Below are 24,227 nucleotides of genomic sequence, written 5' to 3' on the forward strand. Positions count from 1 at the left end.
GGGAAGGTTAAAAAAAAGAAAGGACAACAGTTAACCAGAGAGAGATCCATCTAATCTCTGGGACCAAGCCTACAAATTTATTTTTTATAAATTACATTTAGTAATTTCTCAACATTCTTTCCCTGTCACATCTGGGCTCATCACCACCCAGAGTTTTACTCTCACTATGACTTCACTGACAACAGCATGAAAGATTAGACGATTTATTTTTATAACTTACACTTTACACTAGAGATATGCTGTGAGTTGAGTTGCTTGATGTTGCAGTCTCTTGCTTCTGTAAACTGCACCTTTATCATTTAATCACATAACACTTTCAAAGGTCTTTGAAAGAAAGTTATCTCAGATCAAAATAGCTCTTAACTTCCTATTAAATTAATCTCAAAAGTTACAATCTTATATTAATACTAGATAGAGAGATGGCATGGCCTTGAGTCACAGTGGTATTGCACAACATTTCAAGAGGATCACCACAAAACCCAACCTCCACCTCATTACAAAACGTGATTGAGAGCAATACTAAAAACATAAGGCACACTTTATGTGAAGTACACTGGAGGAAATGAGTGGCTTGTTGAAATACAGCTTAAGAATAGACACAAGTAAACCATTAGACAGTTTAGCCTAGAAACTTCTCCCACAGGATGCTTAGTGGAGAGTATAAATGCATAAATGACTTGCTGAATACTCAGAAAATTCCAACACTTGACATAAGATTTGTTATTGTTTAAAAAAATGGATTCTTCTTCCATGCCTCTGTCCTATTTCTTCCAAATGCTCAAATTTCCACTATGTCCCATGCTAGGGGGTTTCTCAGCTTTAACCACACTATGAGACTAAGAACCCCACTACAATTTGTTCTGAACCTGGCCTTTGCCAGGTTTGCTAGCTTCACCTAATGCCTTGGAACCTGGTATGGGTTGAGATATCCAGCATTGCTGATCATTTTAAGAAGCAGTTGGCACATCAGTCACCTTGCAGTAGAAGGGGTAGTGGGGCATACATGACTCATTTAGCCCATGAACAAAAACACAGAAAGGAGGCAGGCAAAATTTATGCTGAGAGATCCTGGTTCTGCCACAACTCCAACTCCTCAAAAAAAATCTCTCCTTCACATCCCCATAGCAAAGAAAAAGAAGTTAGCAGAAGATCTTGAGTAATCTTGTGAGCAGCAGGTTTCAGTGGGACAGAACAGCTAAGGCTTGCTCCTACACAAGGCCAAGCTATCCAGCAGCAGTCTACTTACCAGATGATAAAAGGAATCATTGTTGCATTCTGATAAATTACCCTTGGATACGTGACATTAATGATGACCTCAGCTTGGTAGGTGCATGGTGCAACACAGTGCATCAGATTTGTTAAATTAATGATTTGGCTTCTAGTTACCAAATCGGTTCGACAGCAGAAATTGCTCATGATATTTTCACAGGAGCTATAAAAAAAAAACTTCAGGCAGCTGATTGCAGCATAACATGCAAAGCTGACCCTGAAAATACTCTTATAATGTTTTGGAAGTATTTCTAACCCAGGTTTAACAAAACTAGCAGTAAATACATGAGTAAAATATGTATTATCAAAGAAATACAAGTTCCTATAGCTGAAAAAATATTTACAAGGAGTGAAAAAATTCCAGTACCTCTGTGGTTAAGAAGCCACATAAAACCAAACTTCCAATTTCAAACAAATATAAAGATAAAAACCTTTCCCCTCTGAAAATCAAATTTATTTAAAAGATTCTTCACGCTTTAATTCCAACTCTTTTTAAATTCAAGACTAAATACACACAAAACCAACTTAATCTGCCTGGTAAAGAGTTACCTACTGGCTTCGAATTTCTGAATCCTGTGGTTTACACTCCATTTCAAATAATGCAAACCTAGCAAAAATAAATTTATAAATAAAATTAACAAGCAAGTAATGCTAAAGTAACAGCTTTTTTTCTGCTGCTGTTCCATTAAATAAGCATGGAAAGAATATAACATACACTACTCTTGCATAATATAAACAAATTTTCAAAAAAAAAGAGAAAAAAAATTTCAAGGAAATATCAGATTGACGAGCTCTTCTGAAGAAGCCATAAATGAGCCAAACATTCTGTTAAAAAGGATGAAGACTAGAGTGTGTTTCAACCCTCTCTTTTCCCCTTCCCCAGTTAAGCTGGAACAGGTATCTCCTGTCCTTGGAAGATGAGAGAAGACACCCCAGTGTGTCCAATATTACATGAAGTTTTGCAGGACCATTTCTCACCCCAAAAGCCAGCTAAACTGGCCTAGGAAAGAGCACCTCTGTGATAAGAGAGAGAAGCTTGGGCAGATTACCACATCTAGTTTCCCAGACATCCCTCCATTCCTTTGCTTCAAAGGATAGTTCCATTAGGACACTGCAGAATTGTGGTACTTCCACAATGTCAGCATCTGGGAAGATTCCACTTGTATCAGTTACTCATGTCACCCTGTGAGGTTTCTAAAAACACATTCAGTTTTACCCCAGGTCAGTCCCCCAGCCTGATTCACACAAGTAACACCCTCCCAGCCAAAAAGCAGGTGGCCTGAGGAAAGGATGAAAAAAAAAATGGGGGGAGCAACGGGGAGGATGGATGGAGGAGGAAAGGCAGGGGAAGAGATGGCCAAGAAATGCTCCTTCTACTTGCAGTGGTTGCTGAAAGTACAGCTGAAACTATAACCTAAGGCTGAAGATCAAGTAGTAATTTGAATTGTATACATCTCTGCTTTCTTTGGCTCTTTTCTACTACACTTCTATTTCACACAAAAATAAAATGCACCTTTTTCATACCAATACAAAATTAAACAGGCTGGCTGTCATTCAAGGATTTTAACAGCACAAATGCAAATATTTGAGTAGGAAAATAAAAAGGAATGAGAAGACTGAATTACATAGAGCAAATGTGACCAAAAATTGGGGTTTTCTTTCTGCTGAAGACAAAAATACAACCTTTGTAAGACAGACTTTTCTGGTTCTTGAAACTGACAAAGCTAAAAGATTAGAGGAGTCTAATTGTCTCCAGGATTCTTAGTCAGGCATGCAAAGTAAGCATTCCTGTATTCAATTTATAATCCTTATTTCCCACACTGTAAGCTACAACAACCCATGTACACTCAAAAGACCTTATAAAAAAGGAGCATTAGTAGAATAGGTTTGATAGAGACAAAAAGGTTATCTGGTCATGCTATCAGACATTTTGGCAACAGTTTCAATTTATCTGGCAAGTTAGCTTCTGGACAATACATATGTACCTCTGGCAACACTTAGAGAGAGAATAGCATCCTAAAGTAGCAGCTGTCCAGATTTTCAAAAAATATGCCTTTTATTTCATGTTACAGCATTAATATGCTTTATGTTTTGGAACAAATAACCATGATACGATAAACATTTCAAGGCATCCAAAGAATCTATTTAAAGCTATTCAAGCTTATAATATTCCCCACAGAGGAGAAAATATTACTTTCAGAAACACAAGGCAGCACATGGAGACTTTGACTCCTGATAAAAATCTTTATGAAAACATGATTTTTTACAAATTCTAGGGTGATAGCTCCTCATTAAATGAATGACCACTCTTTGTTACTGTCTTCATTCCAGTCTTCACTAAACCACAAACTTTCCTCTGTCATCCCATACAAGACCTGAGACAAAGCCATGGTAGCAAATACAATGACCAACCACTTGTTATCCTGAATGCAGTCATGTGTTACTCTACTTCAGTTGTTTACACTGCTACATTACAAGCTCTTTGGGGTCACTTTTTTTTTTTTAATCAGGTACACAATACTTACACAATAAAATCCCAATTATACAAATAGCAATGAGAGACAAAGCGTTCACTTTCCTAAAGTGAACAGTGCAATTACAGCTCTGCATGTTATGCTGCACACTTGCAAAAGCTATTGTGATTAATTTTTGTGTCTTAATTGAGGCATGGGCATGATTTTTTGGCAAATTAACTCTTATGGCGTGATTGCTCTACAAGGCTGTTTGACAGGACTAAATCCTATATGAAGTGTGGAAGAAGGCATTGACACATGAAGCAAAAGAGAAAGAGGTTTCCCTCCCTCATTGCTGATGCCTAATATCACAGTAGACTTGGCAGCAATGGAAAAAAACATAATGCATAAAACCAAACTGAGGTATGGAGCATGCCTACAAAATCTAACAAGCAAAATCAAGTGAGTGTCCACAAAACCCATTTGAATTAAGAAAAAAATTTAGTTAAAAAAAAATGTGACCTGGGGCAAAGTATCTGATCTGCCACACTAAGGCACGAAGGACTCCATAACTTTTTGGTAAGTTTTTCTAGTTTCTAAACTTGTCAGGAATAACATGTTTTCCCAAATGTAATCCTTGCAAATAATTTGATGATCTTAACTAGAAGTATCAATTAAAGTTTGACAGAGTTATAAGGAAATGGAAGCAAGATTATATTACTGAAAGAACTTGGCAACCATGAAATTAGAAGATGCCATGTTCTACACCCCTAATGAAAATATTAACAACATATTAAAGTAAACCTGAGCCTTCTGCTGATTCTTAGTGTTTCTGTGAAAAACAGTGGCATGTTGTGAATCCCAGAATCCTTTGTGGCCAGAGGGCACAGAGATAATCAGCATGTTTAATATTTTGATGACAACATCAAACATACTGCAAGTGCACTGCAGAGTGATCAGCCTTTGGCAACAGATCTTGAAAACACCAAATTTATTCTGCATGAGTCTATCACCCAGCATGGGCAATAGGTTTGAAGCATTCTGACAGCAGTGGACTCACTGCACACACAACACACTACAAATGCACAAGAATGGCTACATGGCTTTTGGCTCAAAGTCAGCTCACATCTGGCCATCTCAGAAGGAGGTTCTAATGCTAACTGCAAAAGGCCAAGTAAAAACATGCAAAACAAAGGAAAAACATGCAGAAAAAAATTATATTTTTAAATTCAACAACTTTAAATAAAATAAAAGATTAGCATAAAATCCACACAGAAAAATTTTCACAGTATTTAATTGTCATAATAAAATGAATGGAGGAATTTATTTCAATCATGTTAATAAGGGTGTTGTTCAAATGCATCTTCAACACTGACCAGCTCGGGGCACTGACCACCACTGCAGGAACCCTGTTCCAGGCTTTGAGCGCCCTTTCAGTAAAGAAATATTTCCTCATGTGAAGTCCAAACCTCCCCTGAGGGATGCAGCTTTGAGCCATTCCCATGTGTCCTGACACTGGATGCCATAGAAAAGGGATCAGCACTGTTCTCTCTCCCTTTCCTTCTCAAAAAGCTAGAGACAGCAATGAGGAAAAAACCTAGACACCAATAATTTAATGTAATTGCCACTATATTTCTGAAGTAAAATTTAAAATAATGCAAAGGAATCTTTTATGCAACAGGACATGCAGAAGACAAGAGAAATAACAGTGACATAGTGGTCAACATGACTGTGTAAAAAAATGTACCAGGAAGACAATAGGGAACTTCCTTCAGAGCCAAGAAGAAAGTTCAATTCGTTCATTCAAACGAATGTGCTCACTCAAAAGAAGCTGGAAAATATCTCCAATATTGCAATTTACTACTGAAGAGATATTTTTATCTCGTAAAATATCTCTTTCCTACATGACATTGGTTATATGTGTTTATATATGTTACACAGTAGTTCTCACATACTTGGAGACACTGCTTCTACTCGCTGATAAAAAAAATAAAAATAAAAAAATACATGTGGACAACAAAAACTAATTAATTACACTATCCCATCTAACTATGAAATGACAGGCTGGTACAAAAATATTTATCTTGGCCTAAGTATTCGGTGCATTAGCAAAGTCAGCAGTAAAAAAACTTGAAACATTCATAAGACACAAAAAATGATACAGAAAGAACTTTATTAAACCTTGAAACAACAATGAAAAAACCCCTAGCACTATAGCCATACCCAAAAAGCACAGCAAAACAAAGACAGGTTTTTTTATCAAAGTGTCTTAAATACAGCTGCCCAAGCTCCTTGGAACACAATTTCAAATTACACTTCAGGAGCAATGTTAGAGTAAAGTCTACATTCCCTGGAAGTCAGTAAAAAGGCTGAAAGAAAAGATTTGCTGTAGATAAACAGTCACCATTCTCCTCCTTCCTCTCTCTCTCTCTAGGTCAGTCTCTCTCTCTAGGTCAGACTTGTGGAGACACAAGTGCTCTGTCTACTGTGTTAGTTTCTGCTCTGAAAACACCCTGAGTGCACAGCCCAGGTTCCATCTGGATAACTGGACAGCCATTCTCTGTGTTCAGAGACAAAACCCACTACCAAGAGCGTAGCCCAAGCATCCTGGTTTGGTACTGCTTCTGCTAACCAATGGGAAACTAAAACATTGCCAATACTTCATATTTGTCCTTTCATGACCGTCAGCTGCCCTGAAATCATACCAAGAATTTACTGGTAGTTGTGCAAGGGCAAAACAGCTACTAGGAATAAATAAAGCAGAATGTCTTGACAGGACCTCATCAGAACTGCTAAAACCCAAGATCCTCAGCAAAGCTCACAGTCATCTGAAAAGCTCTGGAAACCAATCACATTGTATAAAATCAATACTTATCATCACCCATAAACACCTGCTTATGGCAAACTTGTAGAGAAAAAAATATTTAACACTGATCTCATTTAAACTCTCAACACTCCAAGGTCTACCAGATTAGGGATAATTGCTAAAGACAATTAATGAAACTCAAGACTCAGAATCTTGGTTTTGGTACTCCCTGCTTTGTAATGCTACACGTTGTCCAAGATTTCCTAACAGAAGTGCTATTCAGAACTCAACACCACTCATGCCAGTGAACCATCATGCTAATAATGGAATAAAAATAAGTGATATTTTGCCAATACAATTATCCATCCAGAAGCAATTGTTCCACATAGTTTGAAGAACAGTGTTTCCTGACAAGACTGACTTTCATCTGAGCACCCTGACTTTCATCTGAGCACCTTGACTGCTACCATAAAGTAAGCTCATGTAGTAGTTAATTATACAGTGTATAATTAACAGCAGTATATTCCCTGCCATCTGCAACAGACACACAATGTTTAAGAAGTATAGTTTTGTAGTGGTACATGCAAAAGATTTTCATTCTAAACTAGAATGAATAACAGCTAATTCCATTTTTAAAAAAATTATATTTTTAACTTCGTTTGCTGAATGAGCCAAAATTGCTTGCAATATAAAGTACTGTCTTTGCCCAGAAAACCTCTCACAATATATAGGGGTTTTATAATAATGAAAGCCCCACTTAAGGAAAAGAATCAATTTTGAGTCCTGCAATTTAGCCAAAGCCATCCCAGGACACCACTCTACACAATATTCAAAGTTCAGGCTTGTTTAACTTTTGCGTCTCCTCTGAATACTGTTCACCAGTGGCAGCTCCCCCAGCCTTCCACTTTACATACTAAGCAAAACCACGTTGTTACACATAAAGTTGCTTTGCCCAGGAAAGAAAGAGCCCTCTCATAACTGTAAATGCAATCCCCTAAAATACAGCACTGAACATGACACAGCACATTTTGAAAAAAACTTACTAATAAATTGATGACACAAAGAAAGTGCTGTACAATCAGCTGTAGAAAAACTCTGCATAAACAACCTAACAGTAGACATTTGTTCTCCACTCAAAGACCACTTTACTGTATTTCACAATACTTTTTCTTTTACTAGTTTTCTTACAGAACTCTGCTATATATTCTGATTTGAAATGGCAGCTCATGTAAAAAACTTAAACTACTACATACTAACAGTTGCCAGCAAGTTCACAGAAAAAAACATGAAAAAATGCAAAAACTCAACAAACTACTTTTAACTTGAGATAGATTCTTTTCTTAATGAAATTTTGTGAAATATTCAAGTTCATGTGACTTGTAACTTCAAAACTGTTGTGGAGGTCAGAGAGGAAACATAAACCATGCAAAAGTATGCAAAACCCCCTCAATTTCAGTACACCTTAGTACCTGAACATTTGTTCAAGGCATTATGAAAGTATGCAGCATGTTCTAGAAATCTACAACAGTTTTTATGCACATTGCATTGAATTCAAAATATTAAAATAATACACAAAAAGAAAAACAGCTTATTTCAGAGGTTGAAAAAGTACAAGAAATAGGCTAATATTTGTTCAATCATGGTGATTTCAGCCATCTCTTTTTAACCAGTTTTCAAAGTGGAAAAACTTTTCATGGCACATCTGTACCTCTCTGTTTTTAACTAGAGCTTCAGCAATACATCTTCTGTGAAAACAGAAGTGATTGTTGAAGAGATTGTGGCTCAATAACTCAGCAAAAAATTGAATAATGGCTTTGAATTGCTAAAATCTTTCACTGGATTGATGAAGATTCTGCAGCCCACAGCTGCAGCAAGCTGGCAGTAATAAATTCTCCATGCACGGCAAACTAAGGATCTGACTATTTAATCCATTTCTAAGTATGTGAAAGCTGGAGGCAAAGCCATTTTACAACTGAATAAATACTTGCTTCTTTCCTTATGGCCTCTAACAGAGGTAGTAGTGTAAGGCCAAACAAGAATAGAACTCCCTGGAGATGCCTGCTGTGAGGAACGTCACAGCATTTCTTCAAGAAATTTCAAAACAATAGCTTAAGGGCAACTTTTTCCATTAGAAGTCAAATTATTTTGAAAGAGTCAATATTTATAATAAAGGCCACAGTACAACACATGAATTGAATTACTCATTTTTCAATCCAAATGTACAATACTTAAGTTCAAAATACTTTCCAAAATTTCACATTCATTGTCTGCAAAGACAAACAAAACTTGAGTTTCCTTTCTTGTTACGCCAAGTAAATACATCTTTATGCTAATACAATGTGGAATTTATGGTATATAAGTACAGTTATAACAGGACAGGAAAGTCTGGGGTTTTTTTCTTTCCACACATGCCATAAATCTAAATAAAATTTAGATTGTTAACTTAAACAAGGTCATAATCCTGACTTATTACCCATCTTATCTTTGTCATACTTCCTTGAAGAATAGTCCAAAGTTTCTTTAGAACAGCTATACAGTGATGAGTAACACTTCTTATGCTACTTATAAATGGCAGCTTCTCTCCTGCTCAGTAACTACTTGCCAATTTCAAAATCATCTGCCTTATATTACTGAAAACTCCAAGCTTTCTAAAAAATGTTCCCTAAGCTGCTTCTCCACCAAAATAACAAGCGTATTTAAGTATCCTCTATTTCAGTTATTGATTACTTCACAATATGTGTATAGGTTTTAGAAACTTATCCTACTAAACCGAGAAATCTGACATGACAAGATTCCTGTCAGACAATCCTAGCAGCCAATCCAACTCACAACAAGAGAGCAATAATTCTACAAACCTGAGCAATAAGAAAAAATTAGTGGAAATCACAGATGAGCTTCACAGAAGAAAATAGAGGTACTTAGCTTTTAACAAAAGTGAAAGGAAAGGGCACTTTCAACTTTAAGCAAGAACCTTCTGTGTGCATAATGTAGAACTTAGAATTTGTCAAAATAGGCTTGGATTAGGAAAAAGGGTCTTCCTTGCATATTACTGATAGGAATAGACAAAAGTTTATCACTGGCTGAAGTAAAGTTCATTATGGATCCCTAAATAAGGATAGATTCAAAAACACTTTCAATCATTGGAGACTTCTTACTAGAACATATGCAACTCTCAGAGCTGTACGTGAAGCCCAGGGGATGTGCTGTCTATGCATCCACAGAGGGTGACGCCAAATGTTGCATTTACTCCTTTTGATTCAAAGTATTCCATACGAACACGGAAGGAGCTGCGACACCAGAATTACCTGAGTATTTTTAATGTACATTTCAGTTCTTCAAAATGGCACACAAAGAGAACAAACACCACCTGTGCCTTCACAATGAATACTGGCATAATTTGGAAATCTGTATTTTTGCGACACAGGTAAAATTTAGATATAAAGAACAAATACTAAGATACAATAAAGCTATCATAACTAACATACATACAAGAGCTTTAGGCAGATACTGGCCCCAGATAGTGTACTGCAGGAAAAACCTATTTTTGATTTGAATCCATATGACACTACAAACATCCTACTGAAGTTAAAAGCTGATAAGCTTTGTATGGGTCTCAGAAACACCCCAGAATGTCTCCACTAAATCAATTATCAGCAAAAGCAATGTATCGCTGAATAGGATTTGAGAATCCTTGGGAGGCTCATTACATTTTCATAGCTGAATGAAAAAAAAAGGTTTCCACCACCTTCTTCAAGAAATTAAAGTAAAATGAACAAATTTTACAATTTCCACATCACCTCCAAAAGATCCATGCACAGAACTTCACACAAACAATACAAAATGAATATAAAATACTCCTTAAAAGACTGCATTTTGCAAATACTGCTGTACACCATAACAAAAGCATGGCTTTCTACCACAAAGACACCACGAGACACAGCTATGACTATTAATAACAACAGAGTCATATTGTACCCCAATCATTGTGTGTGAAGGTATGCCCAGACACCCTTCAGTGACTGACTTGTATCGTAGGGATAAAATTCCTTACCTTGAAAAGACTGCTTGGCTCTGTCCACCAGTTCTTCAATAGGATAACTTGCTAGATCTCCTCTGGCATGCTTAGTTTTACAGTAGGTACATGCATTGAGACACCTGTTCAGAAAATGAACATACTCAGTTTCTAGCCAGGAAAGCCCTTATAGGCACAGCTGTATTTATTAAGTACCTCTGGAAAAATGAGGTTTTATATCTATGACCAGAAAATAGTAGTATTCTGTTTTTAAATCAACAAATTAGCTTGAAAACTGGTTTTCTGTCCTAACTTCTTAAAGTATCTTTCACATCTATATGAAAGCTTGAAAAACAATCAGTGGAACCACAAACAAAACTAAGATTGGGAATTTAAATATTTTTTACAAAGGTATAATCAGGTTAATATTTTTTTATTACTAAAGGTCAATCTCCAGGTTTCTAATCCCACTACTACATAAAAAATCCAAGCTGAAGAAGAAAGTAAATGAAAAAAGTCGTGAAAGGCAGAAAGTAGATTTTTAAAAGTGTGTATACTTGAAAAGACATTTCAATTCATTTTTTAACTTTCCTTTGGCTTGTATAAATAGAAAAAAACAACACAAAGAAGACAGGATAACAACTAGAAAAGAGAGCTTGGCACAAAAGACTGCAGAACTAATGAAAACTCCAACAAGAAAACAAAGAAATAATGTGATTTACCTGACAATATACTAAAGGTAAACTTATTCAGAGTACAAAGAGGGAAAACCAAAACAAACAAAAACTACCTCTCATTGTAAGCTGTTGTGCTTTTTTTTCCTTTCTCCCCTTTTAGAGCTGATATTGCTCTAGATTTTATAGGTTAAAGCATTTAAACCTAAGCCCTAAAAACCTCACAGACCCCAAAAAACTCTTTTTAAATATTTCCATTGTTCATGCTTACTAGAAAATCATAAAGTCTGTCCATTTTCACAACAAAAAGGTCACAGTTTCATAAAATCATACAATCTTTAAGGCTGGAACAGACCTCCAAGATTATGAAGTCCAACATTTGACCAATCACCACTGCATCAAATAAACCACAGCACTAAATGCTACATTCATCTCTTGAACACTTCCAAGAATGGCGACTCTACCACTTCCCAGGGGCAACCCGTTTCCATGCTTGGCCACACTGTCTGTGAAGATGTTCTTTCTGATGTCCATCTTCAAGCTCCCCTGGCACAGCTTGAGGCCATTTCCTCTTGCCCTGTCACTAGCTGCCTGGCAGGAGACCCCAGCTGGCTACCCCCTCCTTTTAGGCATCTCTAGAGGGTGATAAGGTCTCCCCGGAGCTTCTTTTTCTCCAGGCTGAACACCCCCAGCTCCCTCATCAGACTTGTGCTCCTGACCCTTCCCCATCTCTGTTGCCCTTCTCTGGACACTCCAGCCCCTCAATCTCCTCCTTGCACTGAGAGACCCACAACTGGACACAGGATTTGAGGTGTGGCCTCACCAGTGCTGAGTACAGTGGGACAATCATGCCCTGGTCCTGCTGGCCATGCTATTGCTGGTACAGGCCAGGGTTCACTGGCCTTCTTCGCCACCTGGGCACTGCTGGCTCGTGTTCAGCCACTGTGAACCAGCATCCCCAGGTGCTTTTCCACAGGACAGTGTTCTGTCTATTCTTCTCCCAGTTTGTAGCACTACAAGGGGTTGTTGCAACCCAAGAGCAGGGCCCAGCATTTGGCCTTTGAAATTCATATAGTTGGCCTTGACCCATCAACCCAGCCTATTCAGCTCCCTCTGCAGACCCTTCCTCCCCTCCAGCAGATCTACACCCCAGCCCAACTTTAGTGTCATCTGCAGACTTACAGAGGATGCACTTGATCCCCTCATCAACAGAGATATAAAACAGGACCAGAAAACATTTAGGTACCAGAAAAGGCAAATGTTCCAACTGCAGTAGAGTTGGAACTAATACCATAGAACTTTCAAAACAATACTGAAAAGGCAAAGATAGCACAGGGTGGGTTCTGATGAAGTCACCAGCTCCAAGACTGTGTTTAATCCTTGGATATATGTTGTCTTCTATTATGTCTGGCATCTCCATGACTAGGTGATCAGTGCTTTGCAAACTCCAAAGGTTTTTCTTCACACAGACTCCCCTCACATGTTAGTTCTGCTTCATTTGCATAAGCAGGGGTTCAGGAAGGGCAGAATTTGTCTGTGTAACCTATGTAGCAAATGAAAGTGTTTTCCTTCTAAGCCACTGTCATCTAAACTTTGCCATGAATGGCTTTCCCTCAAAGCCCGTGGGCACTACTTCCTCTCCATGCTCCTGTTACGCAAAGCATGTCTCCCTCCTTTTTTTCTTTTGTTGATTTTCTTTTTAGTTAGTTTGTTTTTAAAGCACAACTCTCCATTCAACCCAACACTTCATTTCTGAGCATGCTCCCATCCTGACATACCACTGTCACACTCCTCTCCCTCCACATCATTCATTCAGCTAAACCAGCCTTTTTTCACACAGCTACATGGAGAAAAAGCATGACAGATTAGCCAAGGAAACATAAAATCAGTTTCAGAACAAATATGTCTGCCCTTTTGGAACCAAAACACAAAAGGTGTGATATTATGTACTAAACTTTGTACTATACTAACCTTTGTTTTCTCCAAGAAAATAAAATTACCAGCTACTTTGTCAAACTTCTCAGGTCAAGAAGAGACTTTACTACAACAATCCTGCCCCTTGAACAGCAGATTACTTTAACACTGGCTTTTTCACACACAGAAGAGACTTCTGGCCAGCCATCAACAACAAAGGGATGCACCAAGATTTTTTCTCTTGGGATAAAGCAAATTTATTGGACTCAAAATTTAAGCTCAGATTTGGGGAAAAAAAAAAAAAGAAACAAAAATGAGAAAATGCAACAACAACTTTTATAATTTCCTTAAATTTGCAAATTCTGCCTTAAGAGTTCCAACAAAAACTTTATCAAAAATTTTTTGTTGCCTTGAACTGTAACCTTGAATGAAAACAATGCTTTTTGTAGACCTGCAGGTGTGTCAATTCATCCTAAGATTGTTAAAAACTGTAATATTAGTAGGTTATTTTAAAGAGCTTCTAAACTTACTCCTGTGTAATAGATCTAAATAGATCTAAAATCTAAACTGGTGTTGATGTACAGTAAAAGGATAATTTATGCTATATAGATAGAATTTTTCTGTTCCTTTATCACATATCATGCATCTATAAAATACACCATGTCACCTCTTTCTCTCCTCTCCTTATAATTTATACATAAATCATATACATTCCTTACTATGTATTTTTGTCTATATTTGGGTAGCAGTATTTGAAAAGCTTCACAGCAAAAACTGTAAACACTAGGAGTGTTAAGTACTATGCAACAGTGCCAAATACTAAAATTATTATTCTCCAAACCTTGAGCATAATTCTTACATTTTCAATCAATGTTCTTGTCCTACAAGACTGCATTACTTGAAAAAATGCAGTAACAGCAGCTCTTCTATGGTACTTCAGTAAACTCTGTCATAAAGAGAGCAGGGAAATGTGGAGAAAGAAGCACGAATAAAGAGGAAGATATTTTCCAAATATTCACAGTATCATTATGATATTTGCCAATACTTTCACAATATTATATTTTCAAAATATTCACTGTAGTATGTGGTAGTGCTTCCAAGACATTTATTACTGTGGTCTTTAAGTACAGCTTCAGAGGGTTTGTTGATTTATTTTGGAGTAGGAGCTAAAAGTTGGAACTTGGAGGTAGACGTTTTTCAAGTTTTGCTGTGGTAATTAACTTACTCCTACTATAAAAAAAATAAGTATTGGACATGTCTAAATAATTCAGTTTTTCATTTTTTTGGTACTTAAAGAGATGATTAAACAAAACCAAAAAGAGACAGACTTAGATGTAACATACAAAAGTGTGGAGGCCCTGGGGGGCATCCCCTAAGTTACCCATTGGCTCTTTCCCCTGTTCCTATATCTGTTCCTATGTTCCTGAGCCACTCCCTCCCTATTCCCTGACTAGCCCTTATCTTTGTACTGCCCCCAGACCAGGATCAGCCCTAGGGGCCCTGGATGGAGAGAGCTGGACCCTAAATGTGTGTGCGTGTGCCTTGGACCTGAACATCTCACCTGAATTAAACATCTGTGGATATCATGCAAAGGCCCTTTTTGCTTCTTTACCTTGGACTTTACTAGCAGCTATTCAGGCTGCAACACAAAAGGATCAATTTTAGAAAGCAAACTAAAGGAGACAAAACTTCTATATCCTGTTTGTACTATATTTGTTAATAACAACTTGGAAAAGGAAATAATCTTTTGGGCTACAGCCCGACCAACAAAAGGATGCAGATTTAAACTACTTGTAAAAATGCTGAACTAACAACTTTTCACAGATATAAGAATTACCAATTCTTGAAAATAGAAATTTAAACCAAACCATAAGTATAATCAAGGATCTGTAGTGGTTTCTTCCCTAGTAAGCCAGCCTCCTCTCCAAGTTTCCAGCATAACAAATTACTCATATGTCCATGCTGCCACACACTCAGACCACAGACAATCAAGTGGAAAAAAGCTTTTGGGAATAACGAAATCTGAGCACTGCCTCTTACTAAGTGGCATCCACCACCAAGTGGATCACCTGAAACCAACATCTCCTTAAAAAATTGCCTTTGTCTCAGCTGTAGCTCACGCACATAGGAGGAAACAGCCAAGAAGCCAGTACTTGCAAAAGAGTATTTGTTTTGTGTTAAACTGGGAGCATTCTTGAAGCATTTATAGCTGGTTTGTAAATGTTAGTTTGTATTGATGCAGGTCAAAGTTTTTTGGTTTTTGTTTTTTTTTCACAAAGAAATCACAGATATTTGTAGAAAACATTAATTAACATTCATTGTGTTTGTAATTGCCAATATGTTTTGGCTAAATTTTAGAGTGATTCCAGAAAAAAAAAACCACTGAGTCCTGGTTCTCCAACATACTAAACTGATTAAGGTACTTTGAATTATTAACCTTTTGCTTTGAATTATTAACCTTTAATCAGCTATGTGCCCAATACACAGAACTATTCACAGCAAGATAAAATATTATCCACTGATAAATTACCACCATGTGGCTAATTAAAACACTTTTCAAACATGTTACCAAACTGAGCATCATCAACATTTTGGTAAAGTGCCTAAAATTTCCTTGTAGACATAGGTAACAGTGGTCTTTACAATGTTTGGCTAGTATGTGCTCATGTTGTGCATTATACTAACCCGACTCTTCATTTTCAAAACAGTAACATTCCCCATAAAACACACACTTAACATGAAAGGCTCCCCCTTACAGATGGAACTAATTGTAAGTAATAACGTTTATGACACAGCAGACAAATAAAGACTTTCCCTCAGTGGGACCAGTCAGTGGATTTCAGCAGCAGACAAGCATGAGAGTGCAGACACAAGGAAAAAAATGCTGGTTCCTCTTAATGGGACTTACGCCACTAAGTTTAGTCAAGACAAGATTCCACCCTCAGATATGAAAAATATAAAATATCTTTCGTTCAAGGATCAGAAAACAGCTCAATTACAGTGTGTGATGAGCCATTAGTGCATGTGTCACTCAAATTTAATGTGACTGATCAAGACCACACATCTGTGAGCAAGATGGGAGAGTTGAATGCTGCAATGATACATAGATAGATACTACATATATATATATATATATATAATATATACATATATATTATATATATTATATGATAGAAGATCTCTGCTCTGCAGGTGGTTAGTCTTGGGGAAGTGTTCCCTCAATATCTGGAATAATCTGGTAAACTGCTTGCTCCCAAGGTGGTCTACCAAACTGGCAATTTGCAAAAAATCATTAATCACAATTCAGACTAAATACTAATATTTGTCCTTACGAGATCTGACTAACTATACATATTCAAAATTTTATGAAGTTTGCCCTATTAAAAAAAAAATAAATAAAATAAAAAATCTGCTAGTATTGCGGTGCCACTGACACCCCTGGCACATGACATCAGTACAAACATGAAAAGATTGCTCATCACTGCCTCCCACACCATTTCTCTACACCTACCACCAGACTTCCTCAGGTGGTCTCAATAGCTCCAGGCCAAGAATATTTTGTATTAAAACTATGTTTTTTCTGAAAGGAGAACATCATTTGCTTGCTTCAAAATACAGGTTAGAGAAGAGATTTATGCTTTTAAAAGATACTTTTACAGTTTCTATCAAATGTAATTTTGACAAAAATGTTCTGTTGTGTGAATACAGAGAAAACTCCATTTGCAGGCTTGACTGAGCAAAAGAAAAACACAAAATACCTACGGCCAGCAGGTGAAAAGATGGACTAGTCACAAATTATTCATCAAATGCTAGTAGTATTCTACAAATGTTTTTCTGCTTAGAATACCAAGTTATGAAAACCTAACAACACTGACACTATACTAATAGTAAATATCATACTATATTTGTAGAATTAAATGCCAGTAATACTTCCTCACATTCTATCTCTATTAAGTCTACTTTTACTTCCAAAATATCTAAATTCCGTCAAGCATAACAGTAATGGATCGGGGGAAAAAAGTCATTCACAGGAAAATTAAAAAAAAAAAAAAGGACGTGCCCAATCTGCCTGACTTGTTTTCAGGAAGCTCTTCTTCTGCTTGAAGTTTGCAGATTTTACAATAAAGCTTTTCAACTCACAATGACAGGGAGTATAACTTCCTGACAAGTATTTGGGGTATGGGAGTTTGTTTTCACTTTAAAAGTATTCAGGATTTAAAATACTTTTGAAACAGGGGCAAGCAATTTCTCATAAAGGCTAATTAGTCTAGAGCAGCAAACCACATTATTACAGAAATACTGTTTCTGGTATCCCAGCTTGTTCAGACTGAGCTTGGACACCAGCCACAGGTACACACACACACTTGAGGTTACAACATTTTCGATATGATAAGACCAGGACTTGTCTAAACTTATCTTTGTAGCCAAGTATTTTAGAGATATGCTGTGATAAAAGTTCTCTGAAAGTGCAATGCCAGCCTGAAAAGCCTCTCAAAAGAGTTTTAGCAGAAAGAAGTATGACCCTTCAAGCAATACTATACAACACTTGGGACTACACACATTTTTCTCAAAGTAGGATGCCACCATGAAATGCTGTTTTTTAATTCTGCTCCTCATACCATGCTCAGCAAAATGGCAAGGAAATGCATTAAATTTTGTTCTTCTAAAGATCTTGGAAGCAAGTGTTTTATTTGGTAATGTCTCACTAGTTACTAATCAAAAGGAATTTGGAGAGAAGGCAGCTCCATTGGTTTGATAAGCCATAATATGATTCAATTTCATACTTTAAATATTTGCATTTTCTGAAACTGAATTCCTACAGTCAAGTGCAGGTGATTCAAAGGTCACAGCTGTGTAGTTATATCATCTACATTCACCTTGCTCACTTCAAGGTCAATGATTTAAAATTAAGTGCATCAATAGCACTTTTCAGTGTTTGTCTAATGAACTTCTTGATTAGTTACTCTGACCACACAGTTTTAAAACTGAATTAATGTATTAAGGCATTCTAAATTGATATTACAAGCTAAAATGCCCCACTGCTAAGGTGCACACATCTGTGCTACCCATCCTGACCTAAACAGTGCAGTGCTTGATGCTTACTGGTAACTGCAATGTTTTCTTTTCTATACAATTCAAACTAAAGCCCTATGATTCACAGAGACATAACTTATTTTAGAAGTATTTCCAAATAGCTGCATGGCTGTGTAGAAATCAGCTTTGGAGGCAGATCAAGACAGGCATTAATATCAAAAAAGCAACTCAGCTAAAACAGCACAGGTAGATAAATGAGGTTCTGTGGTTGCACAGGGCAGAAAATGCCATGGCATTGTAACTACAAGTCATCAATTCTTTCAGCACTTCATAAACAGCAATAATATTTAGAAGATGATGACTCCTGGTCTCAGTCAAACAGTAGTAATGAAGGGGGTAGAAATGAAGAGCTATGGCAGAAAAATCTCAGATAAAAAAGATACTTTGTTGGAAATCTGCTCACAGCTAATCCCAGAGACGCAGGGGCAGAACAGCCCAACATCACTTTATCACCACATAGGAGGAACTGTTACTCTCAGATCCCTCCTAATGAACAGCAGTGGCTGGAAAATGACCTCTGAGAACAGGATTCTTGGAGACTTGCTTTAATTTATAAAATTGCAGAGGGCTGTGACTTGACAACTGCCTCAGTATTTAAAGCAACAAATAGTATAATTGCATTTAAAATACTCTACTGGGGGACAGATGACTTAGCAAAACTTACACAGAATGCTGCAAAACATAATTAGATTAGTAATGAACAATATAAAAGCTTTTAAAAATCAAGCTTTCAAAGTTTTTAATGAAATACTACTATTTAAATTAAAATTGTGAATTTTAGGGGTGTGGGTGTGTATAATGAGCACATTTAAAGTTCCATTTCAGGAATAAAGCTTTTCAACAGATCTCTATGACTGGAAGAAGGCTAAAGGGAGTCAAGTGTCCCTCTACAATCAATCCACTTCATTTACCATGCATCTTCACAACATTAGCAGCTTCTGAATCAACCCCACAGAAAACATGGTTGAAAAGTAGACCACTGCCTGTGACAAGAGCTATTGTTTTTACTTCCTGAATGGCTTTTGGGACAGACCCTTTTAGAGTGGTGAAATCTCACAGGAAACATTAGGCTGCAGTTAATTCTGTAACATACAGCAGGTACCACACAGATTCTTGGGATAAAAGGTATTGTTTTTGTGCTGGTCAAAACATCCTGGGGAGGAAAAAAAAGTTACATTTCAGCAGCACTGAAACTACCAGGCTTAATTTAGACTTTATCTGAGACTGCCATCAGACTAATTTCCAAAAAAGCATTTAAAAAATGTCTGTGGGAAACTGGATCTGAATTGTCTGGGTAAAATAATGGAAATAACTGCATAATAAAAACAAACTCACCTATTATAACTTAAGTCAAAGTTAAAAGGTGCTTATATAGCTTGAGTTATAAGATATCAACATAACCTAAATCATGTTCTTTTATATATCTATATAACCTGATATCAATATAACCTGAACCATAGCCTTTTATACCTATATAACCTGATATAAATAACTTTTTATAAAATGTAGGGGCTAGTATACAGTTAACTAGCTAGTATATAGTTGCTTAATGCTGAATGCACAAAAAAAAAAAGAAAAAACCTCACCAGGTTTTTTATAAAGCTATATCTAGCTTTAGATATAGGTAAGTATAGTACTAATGAAAAATTGGCAAGTGCAAAGCCAATTAGACACAAAATTAAGAATCTAGACCAGTTAAGATCAGACAGACCAAGGAACACTGTAACTGCACATGCTCCAAAGTTGAAAAGTTCAGATGCTAAGAAAACTTTGGAAGCCTTCATCAGAGACCCCTGACAACCCCCAAATTGGGGAGATGCAAGTGCAGTGCAGAAGAACTGATAACCATGAGCTGATACTATGTAAATTAGTTCTGGCATGTATACAATGATGTGGTAGTGACATAATGACACTAAGCAATACTTTCTGTATAAATATACCAGAGCACTTGACAAAGGCAGGTGAGTTAGGAGGAGATATCCCCTTCACTACCAGCGCTGCAGTAAACAAATGCTCTATAGACATCGCTCTATAGGGATTTATTTCCAGCCAATCTTTCAGGCATCACTAGAAAGAACCCCTTCCCAATGACTGCATGCACACAAAGCTTTCTGTCCCAATATGTTCTACTGATTGTGGTAGCAGTAGGACTGTTAGAAACTCCAATGTGGACAAGGATCTAAAAAATTAATACTATGCTGTTGCTCCTAAATGTAATTTCTGTCTTGCAATAAAATTGTTATTCTTGCCGGGAAATAAAAGCATCAGTGCAGCAGCAGATACATACGTGCTTCAAATACATATCCCTCCCTATGCATTACTTTGTCAATGTAAAATGAAAGAAGTCCACACATTTCAATACTAATTTCCCAATCCTAAATCACAGATTTCCCAAGCAATTCAATAATCTGATTTGAACAGATTTTCTTGTAAGATGCATGGACTGATGTCTTTTAAAAACAGAAATTTAAACCAGGGCCCTTATGTTTGCCTTTAAGAGTCTCCAAAGGGATTTTCAGAAGCAAATTAATCCCCTTTCGGCACAGTTACAGAGCTGAGTCAGTCAAACCATGGACATAACTGTCTTACTTAAACAGTTATGAATTATTTTATTTTCATTATTTTGTAATGCTATTCTTTGAATGTATTTACGTATGTTTTGCACAATTTAAAACTAGTGACAGTGAAGAAAAACAGGAAAACTGTAGTTTTTCATTACTAATGATCACCAACTTCTCCATCTGCTTTACTTCTTTAGAATTCTCCCATTCTAATAATTTCTCAGATCTTTTATTCTACTTTCAGGTGGTTTTTTCCCTGCCATTTTCTTAACTTGTTCATTTTCTCTTGCATTTGGTGACCTGTAGGCTTGTAACTCTCCTGCAGTGTCCTCATGTCCCAGTGACTGGAATGGTCTGACATTCTTCCAAGCTAGTGTTTGTATGCTTTGATTTCCTCTTTAACTACTCAAGTCTGTGGTGAGCCTGAAACTTTTCCAGTTCAATTGCTGCCAGCTCTGACAGAAACCATAATTCGCTAGCTTTTTTTTTTCTTTTTTTTTTGTAAGGCACTAAGATGGACAAGGAGCTTTAGACTTAAGATGACTTTTTTTTTTTTTTTAGCCTTGTCACTTCCATTGCAACTCAGATAGTTACGGTCAGTCATTTAAAAGAAAATCAGAAAGGCTATTACTAAAGCACTTAATGCATAAATCAGAGCATTAAAAACAGGCCACAGAACCTCTTGGGGATTCAGGGTCTAAACAGCCTTCTAGACATTACAGGCTGGAAAATACACAAGAGGCAGCCCTAGTCATCCAAAGCAAGACTTAACAATAAAAAGGAATGGACAGACAAAATAAAAAGTAACTCAGCAATTCAGTTGTTTACAGGCCTTAGTCAATACTCAAATGGCAGCTTTTTTCTTATTTCCACATCTCCATCTGGCTACAATGTTATCTTTGCAATGGCTGACCTGAACTATTTTTTCAGCTTCAACCAAGTTCTTTAAAAGACTCAGCCTTTTGGATGATAGGGAGTTTTGCAGGATGTGCCTATGGGCTGCTGAACAGACCCAACAAGCCAATGGAGCAAGGAATACAAACCAGTTACTTCCCTGCAAGAATGCTTTCGCAAATATGGTTGATGACATCATACTATAAGATGCTTATGTGGTTTTCTAGACACGGGTTAAATAGACATTTTCCTTGAGAGGCTGAGTTGTCTGAAGACATGAAGTGACCTTGCCTTCTACAGAGAGGTGGTGACTAACCCTGTGGGATGGGGAAGACTAGGGGTGTCGTGAGACTTGATTTTTTATTATTTTTAACTTGCGAGGCTCCTCTAGAATCTGTAAAGTCAAACTTCTGTGATATGGACTGAATAGGTGTTCAGCAGAGTGGGTTAAAAATGGGCTGGACTGTTGGGATGTGGTGAGCAGTGTGAAGTCTAACTGGTGACATGTTCTTCAGTGACTGACTGATGCTGGGGACACTCCAATCTCCCAACTTTACTAGCAATATAGGTCAAGAGATGTAATATATCCACAGCAAATCTAAAAGTGGAGTTGGGGGGATTACTTCACATGCTGGAAGGCGGGATGGCTATTCAGAGGGACATCAATAGCCTGGAGAAAGGGGCTAACAGGAACTTCATGAAGAAAACTGGCTTGTTCCTGGTTGGAATGAGGAGCTCTTACTGCTGTCCACAAACATATGATAGGAGCATACAGTGAAGGCACAGCCAGGCTGTTGTTGGAGGTTCAAGGTCTCAGGATTAGAAGCAATGAACGCAAGTTGTAAAAGAGGAAAATACCATCAGAGCAAAGGAAGTATTGTACCATGACAGCCATCAGGTACTGGAACGCGCTGCAGCACAGCTGATCTAATCTCTTTGAGACCCTGGAACCCAACAAGAACACTCTTCCTTCCTAGAGACCAAGGACTTCAGGTGCTCCAGGCTTAGGTTTGTGTCCACACATATGAGTGTGAGCAGATGTGTGCCCATAATTTAGTTCCCTGAATGGAGGAGTATATTTGTGCCTCTCCATATTCCTTTGAAATGTTCAGATCAACCCAAAATGTAAGTAAGTCTTACCAACAATAAAAGGTTAAATTTATCAGTTTTGTTTTAAGTTACATTTGGCCGTTATTTTAATTTCTGAATTCACTAAACTTGAATTCATCCTAAAATCCTAAACTCTCTTCTGCAAACGTACCTTTACCACACATAAAAGAATGGAGGGTAGAGGTGCGGGGGGTGATGGACCTGAATGTATTGTATAAACAAAAAAGAAAAGCCCCCAATGAGCAGATGTGCAGTAAGCTGTTGTGTGTGCTCGTGTCTAAGGCAGTTTATAAAACTATAGAATCAAACTTTCCAGTCTCACAAGACTTGATGGAGATAGGTCTCTAAGTTTGCTTTACAGAGGAGCATTCATCCCTTTTGAAAATAAAGCCATTCAGCCACTCTAGACTAAAATAAAAAGCCACTGTATTTACTGAGTGTTTATGTATTACTCTCATAATTTTTCTTCAAAAAAGAACTTTACTTGTCCCCACATATTGTTTGCATAAGAAAATAACTGAGCATACAATATTCAACAACAGTCATAAAATATTCCACATGTATATAAGACATCATAAATCCTAAAAATCCTAAACTCCTAAAGAAAGAAGGGCAGGAAGACAGCAGACCAGAGTTTTAAGCAGATATAGGTAGAGCTATATTACCTTTGAGAACTAACTAGCAGTAAGTGCCATTTAAAAGAATATACTTAAATCAAACTGAAAATAAGTAGGTTTTAAATTAGATATAAAGATGAAATTCTTCACTGTGAGGGTGGTGGCACACTGAAACAGGGAAGTTCTGGATGCTCCACATCCTGAATGTTCAAGGCCAGGTTGGATGGGCCTTTGAGCAACCTGGTCTAGGGGAAGGTGTCCCTGAGGATGGCAGGCTGTTTGGATCGAGGCGGTCCTTAAGGTCCTTCCAACCCAAACCATTCTGTGATTGTAACTCTCTGTTTTGTTTAACTGACTTTTGTTTTATTAAGAGGCATGGCTTCACTCCTATATTTGACTTTAACATTACACTCAAGGCAACAACACTCAAAAATACATAAGCTGCTGGAATGAACAAGCAACACAGGAAGAGGGCCTAGTTTAAGGATGAAAATTCCTTTTATAGTCTCTGCAGTAAGTTCAGCAGCTGTCTGAACCACAAAGAATGACTGTGTTACATATTAGCTGCTTAAAAACTGTCTGCAGCAGCCTGACTTGCAGCACAGTTGCAGCGGTTGTATACTGAGTGTGTGAGTGAAACATTTACAGGAGAAAGGAACCTACAACAAACAAGCTTGTACAAGCTTGTTTGGGGCTTTCACACACACATATCTCTCAACTTGGAGTACATTCCCTGTTCCCACAAAAAAAGAGTGCTAGATTAGGATTTTAACATGTCTAGAAAACACATCTGAGACCAGCTGCAGATATAGCAAGACACCCT

General features: G+C 37.2%; 1 protein-coding gene across 3 annotated transcripts in view; it reads right to left on the minus strand.

Moving 5' to 3' along the window:
- Window positions 1–24,227, minus strand: part of CDKAL1 (CDK5 regulatory subunit associated protein 1 like 1) — a 379,654-nt gene that overhangs the window by 196,962 nt on the left and 158,465 nt on the right. For all 3 annotated transcript variants that reach the window (XM_038130237.1, XM_038130238.1, XM_038130239.1), the window contains one exon: window positions 10,580–10,683. In XM_038130237.1, the coding sequence (XP_037986165.1) occupies window positions 10,580–10,683 (104 nt within the window). The remainder of the gene's footprint in view (window positions 1–10,579; window positions 10,684–24,227) is intronic.

This window comes from Motacilla alba, chromosome 2 (genome assembly GCF_015832195.1).
Source record: "Motacilla alba alba isolate MOTALB_02 chromosome 2, Motacilla_alba_V1.0_pri, whole genome shotgun sequence".
Taxonomy (NCBI): Eukaryota; Metazoa; Chordata; class Aves; order Passeriformes; family Motacillidae; genus Motacilla; species Motacilla alba.